This window comes from Argiope bruennichi, chromosome 9, assembly GCF_947563725.1.
Source record: "Argiope bruennichi chromosome 9, qqArgBrue1.1, whole genome shotgun sequence".
Lineage (NCBI taxonomy): Eukaryota > Metazoa > Arthropoda > Arachnida > Araneae > Araneidae > Argiope > Argiope bruennichi.
The window spans coordinates 40630252-40652835 of NC_079159.1; the positions used below are offsets into that span (position 1 = coordinate 40630252).

The window sequence follows — 22584 nt, forward strand, 5'->3', positions numbered from 1 at the left end:
ACACGTGGAAGGTTTTTTGAAAAAAGAAAAAGGATGTACTAAACATAGGGGGTTTCTTTGTCACCTTGTCATGAATCGGTGAAATGTTTTTGTTATTTTATTTTAACCTTCAACCTACCAAATCACAGGTTTCCAAAAGAGGAAAGTGCCAAGTAATTAATTTTAATATATTGTCGGTTTGCTGATTAAAGTAAGCAAGTTAACCGTTAAGTTAATGCATTCTTGTTGTTTTAAAATGTCACCTTTCTAACCAAAAAATCATGCATATATATACAGCATGTATTCTATATTGATGACATATTGATACTCATAGTTTTTCTCTACAGAAATGACATTTTAAAACGGTAGAAACATATTAACCCGTTTATCTTTTTCTTTTGCCTTGGTAACTTTTAGCAGTACACTGATGATATTATCAAATTTAAAATAGTTCTCTTCCATTTAAATCTTGAAAGATTTGCTTCGTAAATAATAAACTTTAAAAAATATTTGGCTTCCATCAGTTTTACGCCACAAATCAGATAAACAGGCTAGTTAAAAACATTTTAAAATTGACAAAAGAATTATGATAATTTGATGTTACACACACACACACACACATATATATATAATGAATATATATATATACACACACATTCATTTTTTTGAGATTTAAGATAGTGTAAAAATCATGCTTGTCAGATATTTTCGGAAGATATAGAAGATAGATGCAAAAAAAACTTCAAAACCTTGTTTAATTTTTAATTAATTTATGGATTTTGAAAAGTTCCCTTCTTGTCTTGAAAAGCGTTATACCAAATTGTAATAAGCCCTTAAAAATTTATGTAAAAAGACATACAAACAAACATTCATCTTTATACATGCAGATACTCAACTAATACCAATTCATTTCCTATTTCAGTACCATTTCATATTTCGGAATGTAATTTGAATTAGTAAAAGGTTTTCAAAAACGTGAATCACTCAATAATTTGTTAATAAACTTAAATTAGCTTTTAATACATAAATAATTATGAGATATTAAATGCATACGCATTCAAATTAATTTTCAATGTCAAAAAACATTATCAGGGCATAAGAAAAATGAATCGTTTTTTTATTAAATGGGCTAACCGAAAATATCTTCCTGGTTAAATTTTATTTAGGAAAGAAGGAGATAAATTTTTTAAATTAGGAGTTATAATACAGCAGCACATGAATAAGTTCTTTCAACTAAAATTTCTATACTTTTTCGGATTTAAAAATCTGAAATGGAAGGAAGTTCTTTTTTTTTAAATTTATGCAAAACTATTTTTTAAAGTTTAGACTAAAGCAATAAAATGCAAATGGGCACTAGTTGGATTAGAAATCAAATCATTTGGAGAATTGTAAATAAAAAATATTCTAGATAGAAATTTTTAAATTACTAAACTGGAAGAAACGTGATTATGTTACGTCTTTATAAATTAGCTTTAAATTTTTATATTCTTTCAAAAATTACCCCTTTTAAAAACTGTCCTCTTATTATTGCAATATAAAATGAAGTATTTAATCATTCTTCCGCCGATCGATCATTTATCATAATTCAATTATATTTTATCATATTGTTTATTTTATTTGCTATTTCTGATTCAGTTATATCAACTTTCATTTCAGAATGTTATAATGTATAATGTTGAAAAATTTTTAAAAATAGGAGAATTGTTATTTGAACCAAAATGAAAGAGGAATATTATGCACATTGCTTTGCTTATTCTTGCATTTGAATTGCAGAAATAGTAGTTTTAAACTGCATTAGAAAAGATTTTACCCATCTAGTATTTGTAGCTGCTGAATAGTTTCCAGTGAAAATATTAGATTTTAATTATTTCCTTTGATTATCATTCACGGTTTCAAATAAGATTTTAAAACAAATTTCAAACTATTTGCCTTCTGAAACTAAAAATGGTCCTTAAATAGATCCAGAGCAAAATTACTATCAAATAACTGACTCAGTAAGTAAACTCAGCAATAAAAAATGCTATACGATTTAAGATGGCAAAAGAAAGAGAGAGATAAAAAATCAGAGATAAAGATACTTACTAGTCATGGGGTTGATCAGCAGCTGAAAAAAATAAGAAAATAAAATATGAATACCTTTTATTGAATCAGATATATTTTTGAACAGAAAAAATATGATTATCTAAAAAAAAGGAATTTGCATTAATCACTTTCATGTTTGAAAGGCTTTATTCATATACTTTATTTCCCCAAAATTTTAAATATTTATTTTTTTCAGCTATTTAAAATAAATGTTTCTGAAATTGTAATAATTTCTCTCCTACCATTATATATGTTTTTTTTCAGGATTACAATAAATTTTCACTTTTTTTTTTATCATTGTTCTAAGTTTTGATGGATAATTATTTTTTACCCGTTCAATGAATTCTCTATATTATGGGTGTTTATCTATTTTTATTATTTAATATTTTTTTTAATTCTGGTATTTCACCATTTCTTAGTTTGGTTCTGCCTCTTCTTAAATTTTCAATGTTTTCATTTTTTTATTCTTAGTTTTTCTACTTATTCAATGTTTTTTTTTTTTTTTTTTTTATTCTTAGCTTTTTTTTTTTTTTTTTTGCTTTTTCCGAAACTTGAGTTCTGGGGATTTCGAGACCACGAAGATCTAATTTTTGACGGCCTTTGTCAGGTCTTTCAAGGAAAAAAACCCCAAATTTATATCCCAGCTGGTAGTGATCTTGATAAAGTCTTCGAGAGAATTCATTTTTTAATTAATTATTTTTATTTTAACTTTTATACACAAAATTCTACAAGTTCTTTCTACTGGAATGAATTGTGTCTCTAATTGTAGCTAAAATATAAGAAATAACCATCGGAGCTAGTCTTAATGAAAATTTCTTGCGTGCTCTCTAATAACTATGTTATGCCTATATCACCCCGCATAAAACTGTGAATCGTATTAAGGTAGCGAATGTCACGAATTGTCACTGTCATTAAACCATTGATTTTTATTTTAAGAGTTTTAAACATGAGAATTACTTTCTCTGTAATTTATAATAATGAAATCCTGTACTTGTATATTAACTGCATTGCCCTGATAAGCAACAGTTAAAAAATATCGATCTTTGGTTGCAACATAGAACCTATAGTATACGAATTTTGGCAATTAACATTTGGCAGACTATGGTTACTTTAGAATCAAGAATGCGAATTTTAGAAGATCTTTTCACACAAGTTGAAACCAAAATTTGACTTATAATTATAAATGTAGTCAACATATTTTATGGCATTTTCTTATTTATTTATGTCATTGAGTATTTCAATTATTGCTTTTGCATGCATGCAGAAATACAGATTAACAATCGGTCAACACTTTCACAGATCAATTTCAAAATTTGATAAGAATCCACAGGTCAAATTATAAAATTGTATAACAGATTTCCATTACTTAATTTATTAGGGTTTTGTATTGTCGCGTTTACAGGCGTACAGATCTTGATAGGTTAATCTAAAAATTTGATATGGGACTTACAAGTTAGATATTAAATCTGTGATCGAATTTTACCCTACTTACTGTTTACATTTTGTAGTTTATTCTGTTTACTTTTATTCTGAACAGACAGGCTGTTTTTGAATTAATTTCAACAAAAATTTGATAGAAATCTATAAACTTGACGTAAGGATTATATACCAAATTTAATTCTTATAATTCATAGCGGTTTTGACTTATCGAGTTTCACAAACAGGTAGACACAATTACAATCAGCCAGCATAGTTTCCCAAAACTTTCTGGCATACTCTCCAATTACAGTTTTATCTATTTCTCCCCATATAAAATTGATGACCTTAGATAAGGCCGGGAATGCTTTGCATGGTATTAATGAGCAATATTTGCGAGATATAGATCTTTGGAATGAATATAGCATTTTTACTGTAATTTTCACCGACCTAATAGATTCAGAGATATTAAAGCCAAATATTCAATGCATGGATTAAAACCAAATTTGATAAGTAACTACAGTAGTAATTGTAGGATCACATGCAGAATTCAGATACATACAGATACATGCCGACAGAGGATCAACCTTTTGACAGATTTGGTTCAAAATTGAAAAAAAAAATCTATTCGTTTGACGATAGACATATGAACTAAATGTTATCTGTCTTGATCTTTATGTCTAGTAATTACTGAATTCTCTTGAATTCGAACAATTACATAGACAGATTTCCTCTTTACGGATTTTGCTCAAAATTTGATAGAAATAACAAATGTGGTCTTAAATCCATATACGAATTTCACTCGTCTAACCAAAAAATATTTTTAAATTATCCTGTTGACAGAATAACATAAACTAGAAATGCGTTTTCGATGTCGGTAAGGTCTAAACTTAGAGATACATCAAAAGCTCGAGCTTGAATTTTTTAATGATTACAATACTTTCTGTATACTTCGTAAATGAAATTCGTTCCTGTGTATTTGCTTTCCATAATACCAAAAATTCATTTTTCGTACTCCAGAGGTTTGAGACTTGCAAATTCGTCAAAGTCCCTAATTCGATTTTTCAACGTTTAATATACTTTTTCATTATATGCCTCGTTAATGAGACAATAAGATGCCATAACCATGGCCAATAAAAAACACACATAATGCAATTTTCAGTAATAATTCAGATGTTAAGCAAAATGAAAATAATTTCCTTTAGAAAGGAAATTATGATATTCAATTCCTAAACTTCTTTCATCTAATATTTTGCTTTTATACTCCGCAAAATATTTGTCTTATTTTCGGCAAAAAACATATTAAGCAAGAGGGATAAAATTTAATGTGTAGCCCTAACACAAAATACTTATTTCAAATTTTAGACAAAATCCGTAATGGGGACGTTTGCCTGTCTGCATGCAATTGAAGATAATAAGTCTTAAATTCAAAGAATTAAGTGGATAAAATTCCGCAAAAAAAAAAAAAAAAAAAAAAAAATAGAAATAAGGTAAATAATAAATTTTGAACCAAATCCATCAATGGAGTGACTAATATCGGCTTGTTTATTCGTATGTATGTAAAAACAATAACTCAAAAACACTGTGCCTTAGATAATTTAAATTTTACATACCATTTTGACAGAAAAATTACAGATCTATATAAAAATTTGAATAAAGTTGGTTAGAAAGAAGACATTTCAAATTCTAACTCAATTTTCTTTATTATATTAGAAAACATAATACGTTATAATATCGAGTCACAACAAACGGAAGTCAGATGGAGGAAGGGGTTTCATACTTATGGATTCATTGAGAGTTTGGAGGGTTTAATGCCTCCAAACAGCTACATTTGGGTTAATACATTTTTAGTATGTCGAGAAAATACATAATTTAAAGATCCTCATATTAAATCGGCGAGACCTTTAGGAGTTTAATGCCTCCAAATTAAAAATTGGGCGAATACATAGTTTCAATACGTCCTAAAATGCATAATTTGAGGATGCTCATATTAAAATCATAACGGAAAACAAAATTCGATTAAAGCATTTGGAAAGGATTATTGCAAGAATAAAAAAATGTGCTCAATTATTTAATTAAAAGATTTTTAAAATGTTTGCTGACAAAATGTTGTTAGTTTACCCATATTCTGCAAAAGATTTTTAAATGAAAGAAAAATAAAGATTTACAGGAAAATAAAAAAAAGCGGATGTTTAAAAAATTATTTTTTGTGGAATTTTATAAATAAATTTGTAAAAAACTTATTGTAATTTTTTTGTAGAACTTCATAAATAAATTTGTAAAAACTTATATATTTTTTATTTTTTTATTTTTAGGGTAATTATTTTCATTTTATCTTTTTATCTTTTGCATCAGAGATAAGCTATATGGTTTTCTTTAAACATGGGCCTGCAAAATGCAATAAATATATGCTCACACGATACAGATCAAATATGTCGCTCAAATTTAATTTTGAAATCTATTCTGCATTTTGCACGAAGAATGATAAGACGTTATAGTGAGGCATAAGGCAATGGGGAATTGTTTATATTTTACATGTGACTGTAATTGTGACTGTTTTGAATTGATTCTAATGAAAACTACATTGTTAGATTTAGTAAATAGGTGAAATATTTTTAAGTATAAATATTTTGAATAATTTTTATAATGTCTTGATATTTATTTTTGATGATTTGAAGATTAGTTTTTTATTTTGTTTCAAGTATTTATTACAAACGGTCAGTTACTTTTCTGCTTCACAAAAAAAATACTCAGTAACAAAATATGTTCTCCTATCACTTATTCATTTAGGAAGCTTGAATGATTTATAAATCTGATGATCAAGAAAACGTATTTACATTAATAAAAACTCTTTTTTAATTAAAAATCTTGTTATTTTATAACCTTTTAAATATTAAATTCCAAAATAATTCGATATTTTCTACTTTGTTTTAAAAGCAAAAAATCATCTTTTTTAATCGCAATTCTTAATAATTATTAAAATTATGAGAACTGAAATGTTAATGCTAGATTGATAATTAATGTACTTTTAAAACATTTCATTGTTTGTATACTAAACCTCATACCATTGTTAGTACTAACATTCGAAAATATATGGAAGTCATTAAATATTACTATTTAAAATGAAAATGTACTATAAAATAATTTATAAACATTTTTTTTAATTCAAGGTTAATTTGATTTGTCGGTTTGTTTACGAAATGATGCCGTTGAGTTGAAATTGTGTCTTCGTGTTTTCATACAACAGTAGGTAATGGGATGCAATGTTGTGAAAAATAAACTTGATGATCTATTTTTTTTCCGAAGTATATAAGACAGCTTCTTCCTTCCAAATACAAGCGAAAAAAACCTCTCTGCTTAGATTGAGATAACTTCATATCATTTTAAATAACAAACCAGTGCACTAATTATGGATTAACTCTCTTCTAACCTAAAAATTCCAAAAAATAAAAATGTCTAAAAAAATAAAGTTCTTATATGATTGGCAAGTTACCAAACATAACATCATCAACATTTTGCGCTCCTGATTTCAACATATTTTTTCCTGGAATCCATTCTTTTTAAAACCATGTTTACTAATCACTTCGGAATAGACATCTAAATATTTTGGCACCTCGTAAAGAGAAACATTCATTTTCTATTTTGAAGAAAGAAATATCAGTTTATTATGAATGAAATGATGACAGAGAAAACTCTAATTTTCTTCCTATCCATTAGAAAAGTCTTATTTAGTTTGTCTTCATTACCTTTTTAAAGGTAAATAATTCTTGTGAAATGAATAGATGCTTATAATTCACAGTAAAAAAACAAAGAACAACAACAAAAACCCTGGGAAAACTTTTTAGCAAAGACTTAAATTGCTTTTTGTCATTTAAACATTACCCTGAGTGCATTAATGAAAAGTGGAGCAATAAAATATGAGGCAAGTAAATAGAGAAACAAATATGAAGTGTATGAAAATAAGGATTTTCTCAATTAAGTTCTCTATTAGTTTGTGGGATTTGTTTGTTGTATCGAGATTGTTTTAATGACTATTTCCGTTGTAATATCTATTCAATTATTATTTATCCTGGTAATATTTCTTTTTAGGATAACTGAAATAAAATTATTTATATTTCATCCTTTTCGCATTTCCTGTGACGTTTCTTTTTGGAATGGTTTCCTAAATTTATTTTGTTTACTCAAGCACAAAAAAAAAAAAAAAAAAATTCCAAGAACGTTTCTGGTATTTTTTACTGAACGCTTAAACAAAAAATAGCATTTGAAATGATAAAAAGAAATTCAGACGACTCAAAATTAATTACTAGTCTTTATATTGACATCATCCACCAATAATTTAATTTTTTTTTATTATTAAATAGTTTTTAGTAAATTGTTAGTTACTTGCTAAATGTTATGATCATTGCTGATTATTTTATTTGTTTCTCATTGTTAAATGTATTTCGTTACGTTAAACTGCAGATATGAGTTTAAACGTAATGTTGGAGTAATTTTTAAAAGGAAGTCTGTGGTACCAGAAACATGATTAATAAATAAAATCATAATTATATCTTCTAAATAGTTACAAAGATAATTAAATTCCATAAATTCAAGATAATGACACTATAGATGTAAAAAAGAAATTATTCTCACAATTATCAAAACTATTTTTTTAAATGCTAAACTTTAAAAAATAAGGCATTCTCACACTAGAAATTAATTTCTTATCATGATTTTTGTTGCTTCTGTGGAAGCATGTTCTTATGCCCAGTATCCTTAAAAATATAAACTGCCCTGTTCATAACGCATTTTTTATAAAATGTTAAATTTCTGTTAAATTTTTCAAAAAGAATTTTGCATTTAACATGACATTATTTAAATAAATGAATATATTAAATTGGTGTCTTTTAAATAAAATAGGTTGATGTTACTTTGAAAATAATCAAAATTTTCATTAATGATATTCAAAGATTTATCTTAAATATCTTCATACTGTTAAAAAAATGAAAAGCAAAATAAGGATTGATTTATTAACAATTAACATTGAAACAATCAATGTTAACGGATTTAGCTTAAAAAATGTTAGATAAAACGTAAAATACTAGTGAAATCACAAACATATTAAAAAATTCATAGATTTTCGGGGAGAGCCATATTTAAGTGATAAAAATTAATAATAAGGAATAAAATCTATTTCAGCATTTACGATGGCTTTTTAAAAATCCCCATTAATATTAAGTCTATCCTGGTCACTACATACATGTAGGAGCGTATCTAAGTAATTATGACACGGAACTTCTCTCTCTGAAAATGCAAAATGTTCTTTTCAGTATTTATAAAAATAATAATGCAATTTTATCAAAATCATATCCAGCTAGATTTTGAAATGCAAAGCTTATTAAAGACGTCAAAAATAGATGCCACTTTAATGTTTATTTTGAATATAGATTCCCCTTTGAAGAAACTTTCGATCGTATAAACTTTTAGAAAATACTGTTCCCTTTGCAGTGGCACTTTATAATAAAATGTATAATAAATGGTGTTAAAATAAATCTTAGTTGTTAAATTCCTTGCCCCTGAATGTATCAGAAAATATGGCATTAGTTCAAGGCCTTATTGAATTTTAATTAGTGTTGAAACTGAAACATATCATTTTAAGCAACATTTTCATTTTCGAATAATTTTTATATTAATATGTTATCTTTTAAGACTTCTATATATTCTTGAAGGAAATATTATTATTAAAAATAACAAATTAATTAAATAAATTGGAAGATTTGCAATTTCGATAGTGAAATCACTTAAATGCTTTTTGCTTACTGCCATTTTCTTCATAATTAATATAAATGTCTTCAATGTTGTATTTAAGTCATGCTTACTTTTCAGAAGTTTGGATTTACTACTCATATCATATTATGATTATTCTAAAACGGTATTTTCGAAAAATCCGTTATACACAACCAGCAACTATTATAAATGTCTATTGTGATCAGGCAATTATAATGTAATTAAATAGTTCTTTAATAAAATTATATTCATCAACTAAGCATAAAAATTATTTCAAATAATATTTTTGAAAACTAGCCCAAAAAATATTAGTGAGGCACAACACTCTGCTATTGATCCTATAACTTTTACCGCAAAAATAAATACTGTAATTATTTGCAATTTAAAAATCCTTAATCCGATGCTATAGAACTTTTACTCAGGTTTTGAAAATAGGAAATAAAAATATTTCTTTTTATTAAATGAATTTTGCTTTAGGTATCAAAGGTACTTTAAATACTTTCAAATTTGCGCCCAGTTCATTTCCAATCATGAAATTTTCTTATTTCAAAACGAATAACTGCTTATTTTTATGTTGGTAAATTTATGAAATATTTTTATTGTTTAGTTTCCTTACCCATGTTTCAAGCAACGTTATTTAAAATTCAAAAATGTTTAACAGGATTTATAATAGTTTCTCAATTTAGAAATTACTTTAATGCTATTCCATTCTCTAGAACTCAAAACGAAACTATATGAAATACTTAAGGATGTATAAAATTTCTGTAAGCATATGATGCTCAAACTGAAAGACACATTATTCTAAGATACGAATTAAAAAAATCACGAGATTACGCAATATCACATAGCTCCCTAGTATGATAAGTAAATCGAGTCTTTAATTTTCTAGTATGGGAAAGTTAGTTTAAATATCTAAGTCTATTCAAGGAACTTAAATCTTTATATATATCATTCTATCTTCGAATTAACGTATTCTCAGACATACGGAAAGATAGATGGATTTTCTCTGAACGAATTTTATTTAAATTTTAATGCCGCTGTACAATTTGGTTATAAAAACCTTTTGCTAAATTTCATTTGCCTGCCTCGGTCAATTATTATAGTAACGAGTTCTCGTATAGACAAATGGATGAAGAGATACATAAACATAATTCCAATAATGCGAATTTCGGGCTCAAGAAAATCAATATGGAAATTCATCAAAATAAGGTAAATTTTTTTACTTGGTCAATTTTTTAATGATATATACATGTAGCAATGATGCAAGACAGGTAAATGTTTCATCGGTTTTGATTATCACTGATTATATCAAAAGATAGTTTCAATATAATCAACTGCTTTTAAAATGATATAATTTTAAAAATATAGATAACATTTTTCAATGATACATGTATACTTGACAAGAAAAAGCTGATGTTAAATTTTTAATACCAGTCTTTCTGTTTTCTACTTAAGATGTCATCTGTGACACAAAATGATTTTGAAAATTAAGCAGTAAAAGAAAGGAAGAGATTTATTTTTAGTATCTCATTCTTGAAAATAGTTATTAAAAAGATGTCTTCTGAGTTTTAAAGTATGTGAAATATTCATCGTTTGTTTTAAAACAATGACTATTCTGAAAAATATGCGGAAGAGACGAACTGGGCCATCATAATAATCTACATAGATTTCATTAAGCTTGTTACCTTAATTATTTGAATAAAAGAAAACCCAATGTATTATAGTATGAAGTAGCTAAAATTCGATTCTTTCATGCTTTGACTAAAGGAATCCACGTATTACGCCAATCATAAATGAGATATTCCCTAAATAACTATTTGGAAGATATTAAGAAGTCGATAACGCCTGAAAATGTCCCTCCTACAATAATTGCAACAATGAAGCACCCTGACATTAGCATATTCCAACAATTCTGGAGAGATTCGGATACTTTATAGACGGGTATCGAATAATGAGAAAAGAGGGCATACAGAATATCTAAAATTATTAGAAGGAAATTAGAAATTTTCCATTTAATACTTGGTACTATTTATTTTTATCGGTGTAGTTTTGTTTAGTTATGTCCCGCTTTGAATAAACACTAGGACTATTAGACCTTGCAGTTTTGATTAAACCTTACAGCGTAATTGTATGATGAGGACGATATCAGAGTAAAAGAAGCTTAAAACACAATTCTAATCAAAGTAATTATTTTAATACTAACGCACACAAAACACACTGAAGTGCCTCTTAGAAAACGAATGAACAAGTAATAACGATTAAAATAAGTGCTATTGGTACAGGTAAATTACAAATAAACTAGCAAAATTAAATATATAAAATGTAACAATCTAAAACATTAGTAATTATTTTGTTTCAAATGCTTGTATTGAAAATATATTATGTAAATGAAAATATTTTATGTTAAATATATTATATAATTTATTATTTCGTCCTCAAACGATATTTAATTATTTATCATAGTTTGTTTTGTATACTTATAGATACGTGCTTTAAAACTTTTTTCTTACCAAGACTTGTCAACTCTAGCATTTACATTATCGCAACAGTAATAAGCCTTGATTTCAATATATCTTAATGAAAATACAGCATTATATTCTCTTTTTAATTCTATGATTTAATTTTTTACTGCTGCAATTTATCTATTTTTCTTGGTTGTCAATCATATTCTTTCAAAATTGAAAATCAATGATCAGCAAAAGAAATCTCCAGTTCAAAAGCTGTTACAATGTTTTTTTTTTCTACTCATTAGTACCCAATTAGAAATTCAGGGACTTGGTTTTTACTAAGTGTGCAAAACCTTTTAGGATCATAGAGAAAAAGGCAGTGAATAATCAAGGAAGAGTGTGCATTTTGAGTTATAATAAAAATATATTTCTATAAATGTTTTTTCCTTTTTACTATATTTTCAGATTTTTTTTTATTTATTTGTTTTGTACGTTCCGTTTTATAAACTTGTTTTGCGACAATAGTGGAATAAGTCCATACATTTAAGTACTGCAATTTGTTATAATATCTGTTGATATCAAAATCGCAGTTTGTTAAGATTCTTTACTTTTTGTATTTATAAAAATGAGCTTGATCAATGACTTTCTCATATTTTAACCCTTTATATTTTCCCAAAAATTTGCCATGGTGTTGTTTTTCTCCTTAAGATATGCCTCCTTTATCACAGAGTTACAAGGTGAAAAATATTATTTTTAAAATTTACTCTGGTTCTCATGTAGTTTCAAATGAAATTTAATGTATTCTGGGGATTCAAACTATTTTGCTGCTTCTAAAACTTTTTATATCATAAAATACTTAATATAATTTTAGAGTGTTATTTTTATAATAAATAATCTTTTTTTTTATAAAAAAAATCGCATTTTAATTTTTGGCTATTGCATAATATGCAACAATTAGGGAAATAAAGTGAAAATTTAAGAAAGTAGTTTTAACTATCGTAAATATTGACACTTAAAATTTTTATTTTCAATTTTAAAAATTTCTCTTATTTATTTAAATAGTGACAGCTATTATACTCTTCAAATCAAATATAAAAAATACTTACGACTAAAGTTTAGATTGATGGATGCAGAAACTTCTCCGTACTTATTTTTTGCAGTCACTTTATACATTCCTGCATCTGTTTCGAAAACATCGTTCAACTCGAGAGTAATTTTATATTTGTTTGGTCCTATTTCTTTTGAGGTCCCTTTAGTCCTCTGGTCATCGTGCAAAGCCACATCTCCTCTATACCATTGAAATGAAGCCTTGGGATTAGAGACCAGCTCGCACTCGAAGACGAGTTTATTACCGTCGTCTTCTTCGCGCAAAGTCGGTTTCTTCGTAAAAGTGGGCGCTATCTCTTCATCGGCTACACCCATCTTGACCCTTCAGGCGGGCGGGTCAGATGACCCTCGAATTATAACCAAAGATGTTTCTTTTTAAGCAGAAGACTCAGTGTCGCCCATAAATGAAATTGGTGTAGCTGAAAAAAAAAAAAACAAATACAAGAAATAAATTTTATAAACTTTAGTCTAATACTGTATATAGGCAAAATAAAAAATGATTTTTTTTTAAACCAAGCACAGATTCTTTAACATATAATTTTGACAAACTTCAAAGTACACATTTGTGATATAGATAATACAAATATAAAATATGATAGTAGTCATATAAAGGCAAAAATATGCATTAAATTAACAATAAATAATGCTCTCTAAATATAATTATATAAACGACATAAAATAAAGCTTACTATTTCTGTTAAGGTTAATTCTTGAAAATTTGTCGAAGAAAAAAAATTATAAGCAATAAAATAAATTAGCAAGTAGTAATTGGAAAAGTCTGTCATGAAGTATTAGTAGGTTACGAGAAAAGTATTATTAGACTTGTATTAGAAAAAGTGTGCTAAATTTGATCGGAGTGAAATCTGAAAATCACACCTCATTGTTCATTTTTTGTAAAAAAAAAAAAAAAAAAACTGATACAGCAATCAAAAACACTAAATGACTAATGAAGTGATTTCGCTATTTTTTATTTCACATGAAAGTTCATGATCTCTAGGCACGCCACCAATTGTCGTCGGCCTCTCTGCTTTTGAATTCCACATAATAATTATAAAATATTGTAAAATTTGATTTTCATCACCAATTACACTGAAGGTGCCTAATATTAATAATTTAATTATATTACCTAACATTAATGAACAATAGAAAGTCACAACAAAAGTATAACTCTACTAATAATAAAGATGAAAGTGTTTGTGTGTGTATTTGCACTTCTTTGTTTACCAGATCGTTTGACCTACAGCTACCAAATTTAGCACATCTTGGATGGTGAGAAAGGGCACCTTGGAGCGAGTTTTTTGAAATTCTAATTAGAATTTTAATTACTTAAAAATTAAGCAGAATTTTTGCTTCTCTTCGCGATAATTTCCGAAAATATTACTGTATAAAAATAAACTTTAGACTCTTCAAAATTTAAATATTATCTTTTTAATAATGCAAAATTAATAATCGTGCGGAATTTTTCTGAGTTTTACCAATTTAAAAAAGTATTTTTTTAACCTATTTCCAACAATGTATTACATTGTTGCCCTGAAATTCAATTTATTTCCCTTATTTCTTCAAACATTTAATTGCGTGATTCTGTTCCACTGCTGAAAAGCTAAAAAAGGAGAATTCTGTTCAAATCTGCGTAGTTTAAAAAACGAATAATAAAGAAAAATTACAATACCACAAAATTTAAAAGATGAGTGAGCCGCGCATTTACATTTTTCAAAGCGTTATAATATTACAGAAATGGTTTCCATTGGAAAGATCCATACACAAGATAAACAGAACATATGAGTGACAATTAAGGTAAAGCATGCTTAATATTTGACAATTTGAAGGAATCATAGACATAATGTTATATCTGAAAGATTTAACTAAAATTAAATATAGTTAATATCCCCAGAGAATCATAGGTGACCAAAGGCGACTAGTAACTAAAATTTCTTGCGAACCAGCTGGTCGTCTGAGGTAATTAGTTACAATAATATAGGTAAACAAAAGTATTTTATTTTAACAATTAAATTAATTTTATTTTTATTTGCACAATAATGACAGAGCATTCTGACTAGTTTATTACCGATGATTGATACCGATCTTTTTATTTCGTTCGAATAAGAAGGTGGGAGAGGATAAATTATTGTTGACGACATGTTCCTACTTATAATAAAGATTATTTAAAATAAGTAGTATATAAATGATAACCACTCCAATTGGGGGCCAACAGCTAATTTCTAAATCATTAATAGGTAGATAGTTTAATAAAAAAAAATTAATACCATTTAATAAGAAAATGGGGCAAATGAAATAATTATATATTTTATGTTGAATCAATAAATATTCTTATGAATTGCGAATTTCAAAGTTTTATGCAGAATATCAGTCCTATATGTCTTAATTAGTAAAATATTCTTGAAATACTAAATTTTTAAATAAAAAACTTTTTTTAATAAAATTTAAATAAAAAAAATAACTTTTTCAAAAATCACAAGTAAACCAAAATTACTTGATATATTAAATTTTATATATCACTATTTTAAAAAAATGCAGAATTTTAGATCACTTCGTTGACCATCGCGAAGTAGATATCATCATTCGGAATCTCCACAAGATTGGTCTAAAAATAATTTGTTAACTGTTCTTAAATAATGATATCCAGAGCTTCATAATGGGTCAGACTTGGTAATAATTTAAATAATTAAACTTTTTATTAAATTATTACCTACTTTAATTGATTATACTTATTGATTAAATTTAGACCATTCTTTTTTCAAAAGCACTTTTGTTGACTGAAACAAAATAAAAATTTTTATTTACGTCATTTAAATACTTTTGAAAATAAAATTGAAAATTGAATTTCGTACTGAATTAAAGAATTGCTTATTCAATAATACACTGATTGATTAAATATTCGGAATAAAAATACTAAATAATAATAAATTAAAAAAAAATATTTGGTAGTATATGTAAGACTAATATTAAACGATTCTATCTGCTCTACTTATATTTTTAAAAAATACATTTGTTTTTAGTTAAAAAGGTTTTTTATTAGTCGAACCGCTTCAAATTAAAGTTTGAATTTTTAAAGAAATGCAAAAAATTAGGGGAATACATAGTATAAGAAAGAGAACGATGCAAGATTTCTAAAATAGCACGAGTGATATTACTATAAAAAATTGAAGGTTAAAAGGGTTTTGTTGAAGATGCATGACACATTTAATTCAAAATGTTAGCTAGTATTAATCTCGGTGAACTAGCTGGTTGCCAAAGGAGGATCATATGTAAATATCTATCTGTTTATATTTAATTTGACATTGATATTTATTTATTTACTTTATTATTTTTTTTAACTTTTCCAATAATACCGTTTTGTTTTTGTTTTTTGTTTCTGGAAATGCAAGCTTGAATATAAATTTATATAAGTTCTGTTGACGATCAATTGAATGCTAAAATTAAGATTTTTGAGATTGTCGAATGTTTTATAGCAATAATGTTTATGGAAAGCCCTCAAACATTGGGGAAAAAAACCTTTATAAGCTCTTCACATTGATAACATTTTAAACCTCTCGAACCTCAGGCATTACCATGCTAAATGAAAAAAATTTAATTAAATTAAAATTAAAATAGCATCTGAATATTTAGAGTTTTTAGATACTTTATTTGTTTAGATATTATAGGGTGAATGAATGCATTTTGGAAATGAGGGAGTTTAATTTATTATTATATTTCAGTAAATTATTAGAAAAGAAATAGCAAAAATTAGATGTGACCTTCATACAAAAAGCTAAAGGATAATTAAGGATTTTATTGTGAGTAAAACTCTCGTCATTGTCATCATCATCGTCAACAACAATAACAACAAAAAAAACCCTCGAGTATTTAATTATTTGGTGTAAAAGTGTATTTGAAGTTATGTTTCAATTTATTTTCCGTTAAGGAAATTCATTAAATTTTCCTCCCGTATAAAATATGGCAAATTCTACCGACCATCTTTCAAGTAATTATAGTTGAGAGTAAAAGGAAATCATAAGTTTTTCAACAAATGTGTTTACAATTAAACATTATATGCTTTATCATCCAAAATATCTTTGGTTCGCATATATATATATATATATATATATATATATATATATATATATATATATATATATATATATATATATATATATATATATATATATATATATATATATATATATATATATATATATATATATATATATATATATATATAGGTTTTAAAATGAAAAATAACTGAAGCGTTATCATTAAGAGGATACCCCCTTAAATTATTAAATTAAATAGAAAGATGAAAAGTGAACTTAATAACAATTAGTGTATTAGAATAAAGCTGAATACGTTTTACTTTTACTTATATCAAAGCAACATTAAATAATACGAAACAATAGCAGTTAAAACACATGATAAAATATCTTTTTAAATCAAAAAGGAATCGAACATAAGCAGTCTGTAAAACTATTTTTCTAGTGACTGCTAATTTTTTTTTTTTTTTTTTTACTTTACTTATTTCGAAATTCTAATATATCAGAGAGAATCAGACAATAATAATATTTAATTAAAACCAAGCGATGGGCTGTACAGAAATGAAGTAAAGCTATAAATAGCCTAAAAATTATTAAAGTCTATGTCGGATGAAAATTGCAGAGTTTTTATAATGTCGTGCTAAAGTAATTGATGGCAATTTAAAGAAAATAAAAGCCATATTATGATTCCTTTTTTGGTTTTGATATTAAATAGGTAACAGATAAAATTGTTAGAGCCCATCAATGAACACAATATATTATTTTCAACAATATGAAATACTTCTGATACTGCATTTTAATATTTTTGTCATGTTGTAATATAGATGAGGTACTAAAAAGTAATCAATTTTCAGAATATTAACTTTATCAACAAGTATTTCTTGTATTGAAGTTAATTATATGCCATTAAATATTTGCATAATTATATGCTATTAAATGTTTTACATTTTCATTGTTCATTATGGTTTTAAAATATATATTTTCATAGTTTTTTTTAAAGGTTTTCAAGATTTTTATTTGAGAAAATCCAAATCTATTTTTTATAATTTCAAAAAAAAATTATTGTTCTTACTTCAGAATATGCTTTTATCTAATACACTTAAAAATAAATATATGTTTTTATAAAAAAGTATTCTTACTTTTCTTATAATTCAAAAATTAAACTAATTTGTATAGTACTAATACAATATAGCTTTGCATCAAAAATATTATGACGTTACGTAAGTAATTTCACAAAATTAATGCAAACATTTAATTATTTTTTCGAGTTTTGTTTTTATAACCAAAATTAATTAATTTAACATAGTATCCGTTCGCGAAATTTGCCAACAGAGTTTTGAAGACATAAGAAGTTTAAGATGAATAAACTCACTTGTTTGGGAAGCATTATTATCGCTAAATATTCAGGTAAAAAGGAATGATATCCATTAAACCGGCAACTAAATGTAATACAACTAGACTGAGATTTCACTCAGGATCTAAAGCTCTTCAAAAGTCGTCAAGAAATCTGAACTCTGTGAAAGCAGTTGTAGGAAACTTACAAACATTACCGAATTAAAGATAGCTTTCTTATTAGAACAAGGCGAGTCTGTTAAATGAATTGTAAATGATTCAGTGTCTCGAACCTTTCTAATTGCGTCGGTTTTATTTTTTTTATTCGCAAAGTGTTTACTGCTGTAGTGTTTATTTCTATGCAAGAAGATTGGCATATTTTAGAATTGGAAATTTCTCCTGAAGTATCACAAAATCGTAAATACATGGTCTGCAAATGTCTGTTTATAATTGTATATATTTTGAGTTAGTAATCTATAATATGAGATTTTTTAAAATCTTCAATTGTTGCTTGTTTATGAAATTCCCTATTATGAAAACAACATCTACTAACTTTCCTTAAAACATTATGCAAAGTTAGTTGATATTATGATGAAGTTTTTCAGACAGAACTGAGGTTGTAATAAATTATGTTAAATGAATACTTGTTTTATTTATATTGCACTCATTTAATATTTTTATAATATTTTTTTACATACTCCATTCGATGACCTAGCTCGTAAAGTCAAAGCCATAAATGACTAGCTGAAAATATTTCACTTAAATTATTTTTATTTGTTTAAAATATCATATATCCATAAAAAAATATAACTTAAAATTACTTCGTTCTAAAATATATGTTTCTTTTTATTTAATATTTGTCAGATGCATATTTTTAGCTTGTAAGACAAAAAAAAATCTTTTTTTAAAATTTTTAAGTATAATAGTACAATCTAGGTCATAGGGATTATTTAGATTCTTTTTCTGATAATTAAATTTTAATTTCGTGAAATACTGTAAGTATACATACCATGCGGGTAAAAACAGTTTTATGATTAATTGTTAATTTCATGAGTTTAATAAGCATATGCTTCAATGCAGTTTAAATAAGCATAGGCTGTGGTTAAATTGACAAAGCATAATACTAAAAGTAAAGTAGTATATGGATTTATTTATACATATCATTACTTTTTTCCGCAGACAAAAACAGATTTTGCAAATAAATTGTTTCTAATTATGATTTATTTCAAATAGTCTCATACTGCATTTAAAGCAAAAGAATACAAATGAATAAATCAAAAATTTGCATACAAATGGGGAATTCTTATTGTTTTGAATGTATCCAATATGAAATAAATTGGGGGAGGGGAGGGTAAATTCAATAAAAATTTTAAGAAAAATATTATAGAAAGAGAAAACTGCTTAAAATTCGTAAATGTTTTAATTTCATTAAAGGTTACAAAACTGAAAACAAAAGTGATCTTATATTTTCTCTAATAAGTTGATTTGCTAATAATTTGATATAGTAATTTGGACTTCTATTGAATACAATCCGGAATTTATCAATTTTGAATATGAGCCGTTGCTAGATAATTGTGTAGACTGCATTTTCCTTCCCGTTTTATGATATTATTAGTGGCGGATTTAAGCATTTAGAACGATTCTAAGTATTGCACACTATAATGTCCATTAGTCAGTTTAATCTCACTACGCATTTTTAATAAAGTCAATGCATTTATTATTCATTTCGGGTTATTCTTTTACTTCAGTACCTTAAAAAAAACGTAAATTTTACTATGACTCATGACTAAAATCATCAAAATTTGTACACAATATATATAATACATGTGATTTATAAATAATGTAATAATTCAGTGATCATTAAGAAACAAATAGTAGCCTGAGTAATTATACTTTGCAAAATACTAATACTGCTTTTGTATCTTACAAATCATAATACTCAATATACTTTTTATTACAATATTTATTAATTATACTGATTAAAATTATTTTAGATCAACCCGCCTTGTTATTTTAGATCGTATTAATAATATAATAATTAATTAACAATTCAATAATTAATTAATACTTTAATAATTAATTAATAATTTAACAATGATCTTAAATAGACCACCAGCCAATCAGCTCTAGGCAGTTATCTAATTTGCATTAATCCGAAATCCGAAAGTATATAATATTTGTATATATTACAAATTAGAATACATATTGACCAGATTTCTAGTTGATATTTTTTTCATAATTTTGTACGATAACATCAAAGATCTTGTAGAACTCTGGTATTTATGAATATGATACATAATTTGCATATCAGATATATTAAATTTATAATTTTGAAAGGAAGTTCAAAAAATATATTTTTTAATTTTTGCCTTTAATCTCAAGTTTAATTTATAAATTTCTTTAAAAAGCTGCAATAAATGTTTTTTTCAAAAGCGAAAACTTTATGAAGCTTTCTTGCATAATGCAACTCTACTAATTGGTTACCCGACAATGTCATAAAACATATGAATCAATATAAATGCTATAGACTCAGCGAAAGTAGTAAATAGTGTATTAGGATACCAGAAAAAATTAATCTCCCAAAAATACGCTATGCTGAGTTTGCTTTCTACTTTACTCTTTTATGTAATTAATGATAAGATCATATGCATGAATTCAAGCATGACGTTAAATAACAATAGGTATTGTTTTAATTATTGGATAATTGCTTCTCAATTTCTTTCGGGAACTCATAAATATTTTCAAAGCATCACAATTAGTAAACTTCGTATGAATAGCTATCACGATTAGATCTTAGATCATCAGAAACGTTCTGCTTTACACAAAGAATGTCAACAATTTATGTCATAATAAAGCATCGAGGTAGCCTTCTATAAGAAAAATTAACTTATCGTTTAGAAATCCATTGCTCTACTTTTATAGCACCTGTCTAATTCATAGTTCGATTATGGCGGAAAATATCTCTTTTTTTAATACTGAGTACAAAATTTTAATGCAACAAGTTTTAATTTTTAAATTAAAGTTGGTAAAAATTAATCTTCCGGCATGAAAATTTTTAACTTTTCAAAACTAATTGAAGTGTTTCTAGAGAATAATATCGTGTAACAGGTTATTTCAAACAGTTTTTTTTTTTTTTGTAAATAATTATAAAAAAGAGGACACAATAGAAATATCAAGAAAATTAATGAGACAAGTTGGAAATTAAACTTAAATTAAACAATTATTAAATTGAAATTTGATTATTAAAAAATAATCAATTGAATAAAGTAATTTTTATGCTGCTTAAGCAAATTTATTACGAATTAAGTTTTAAAATAGTATAACACGTTCACAATGACCCTTACTCTGAAATATTTAGACATTATCGTAATAAAATAAATACTGTATTACGATTTTATTTTGCTCTAGAGTAATGTATCTGAAAACTGAAATATAATGAATAGAAAATTAAACAAGATAATAAATAGCTGAAGTATTATCAGGAACAGTAGTTGCAGTATTGAATAAAATGTTAATTGAAGCTTTTCTTAAGTTATTGATTCTGTTAATGATATTGTGGAAAATTTGAACTATCAACTACTTTGCTGATATTTTTTTTCTGTTTTTAGACATGAGAAAATAAGACACATTTATAAGCTCAAAACTAAATTTTGCGAAATGAAAGTTTTTTCTCGATTGCTCAAAAGTACATTTAAACTATATGCATCATAATTAACTTTCGCATTCATTTAAATAAAGCATAAAACATTTCAGTTTTGAAATTTTTAATTCTGGTATGCTATTATAATTAGTTATTAAAAATAGACCATTTATTGAAATTATAAGCCAAACTTTAAAATATTAGCAATGAATATCCACGAATAGCTTATCTAGAACTAAACACTCTTAGCAAAAGCAATTCTATGATACCTCATGGCAAAATCCTTTTTGAAATCAAAAACACGCAACGCGTGTCTTCAAAATCACATATATATACTAAGAACTAAAAATATTGTCGTGCTGCCATCTATGAAAATGAATGGCTATAAAGAAAATATGAGCGATTAATTCGGAAATCAATATAAAACATTTTTTTTAAAAAAGTTTCAAACAAGCATATACTAAATTTTAGAAATTAGTAGCTAACAAATGAAAAAATGTACTATTAATAGCAAACTTTGTCGGCAATTTACACGCGAATAATATAAGCTTAATACGATAATCACGCCTATTTTGACATTGTATGATTTAATATTGCATGCCGTAATGAATAAGAAACGCCCACTCTGCCAGATTACTCCTTTTGCGCATGCGACGACGCACCTTACCTTCACGATTTCACGGAAAGCACAACACAATGAGACACGAGATAATCCGAACACTCATTTTTCTGCTCTAGAAATGCAGAAATTCTGGGGAAAGGTTAAAAAATCACTGCAAACACACCT

The 22584-nt window shown here is 26.0% G+C and overlaps 1 protein-coding gene across 1 annotated transcript in view; it reads right to left on the reverse strand.

Annotated features, from left to right (window-relative positions):
- LOC129984932 (myopalladin-like) overlaps nucleotides 1-22088 on the reverse strand; it is a 66813-nt gene extending 44725 nt beyond the window's left edge. The window contains exons 1-3 of the mRNA XM_056094879.1: nucleotides 22067-22088; nucleotides 12797-13216; nucleotides 2062-2083 (exon numbers count right to left, since the gene is read on the reverse strand). Of these exons, the coding sequence (XP_055950854.1) occupies nucleotides 2062-2083; nucleotides 12797-13112 (338 nt within the window). The 5' untranslated portion in view covers nucleotides 13113-13216; nucleotides 22067-22088. The remainder of the gene's footprint in view (nucleotides 1-2061; nucleotides 2084-12796; nucleotides 13217-22066) is intronic.
- Nucleotides 22089-22584: the final 496 nt, after the last annotated feature.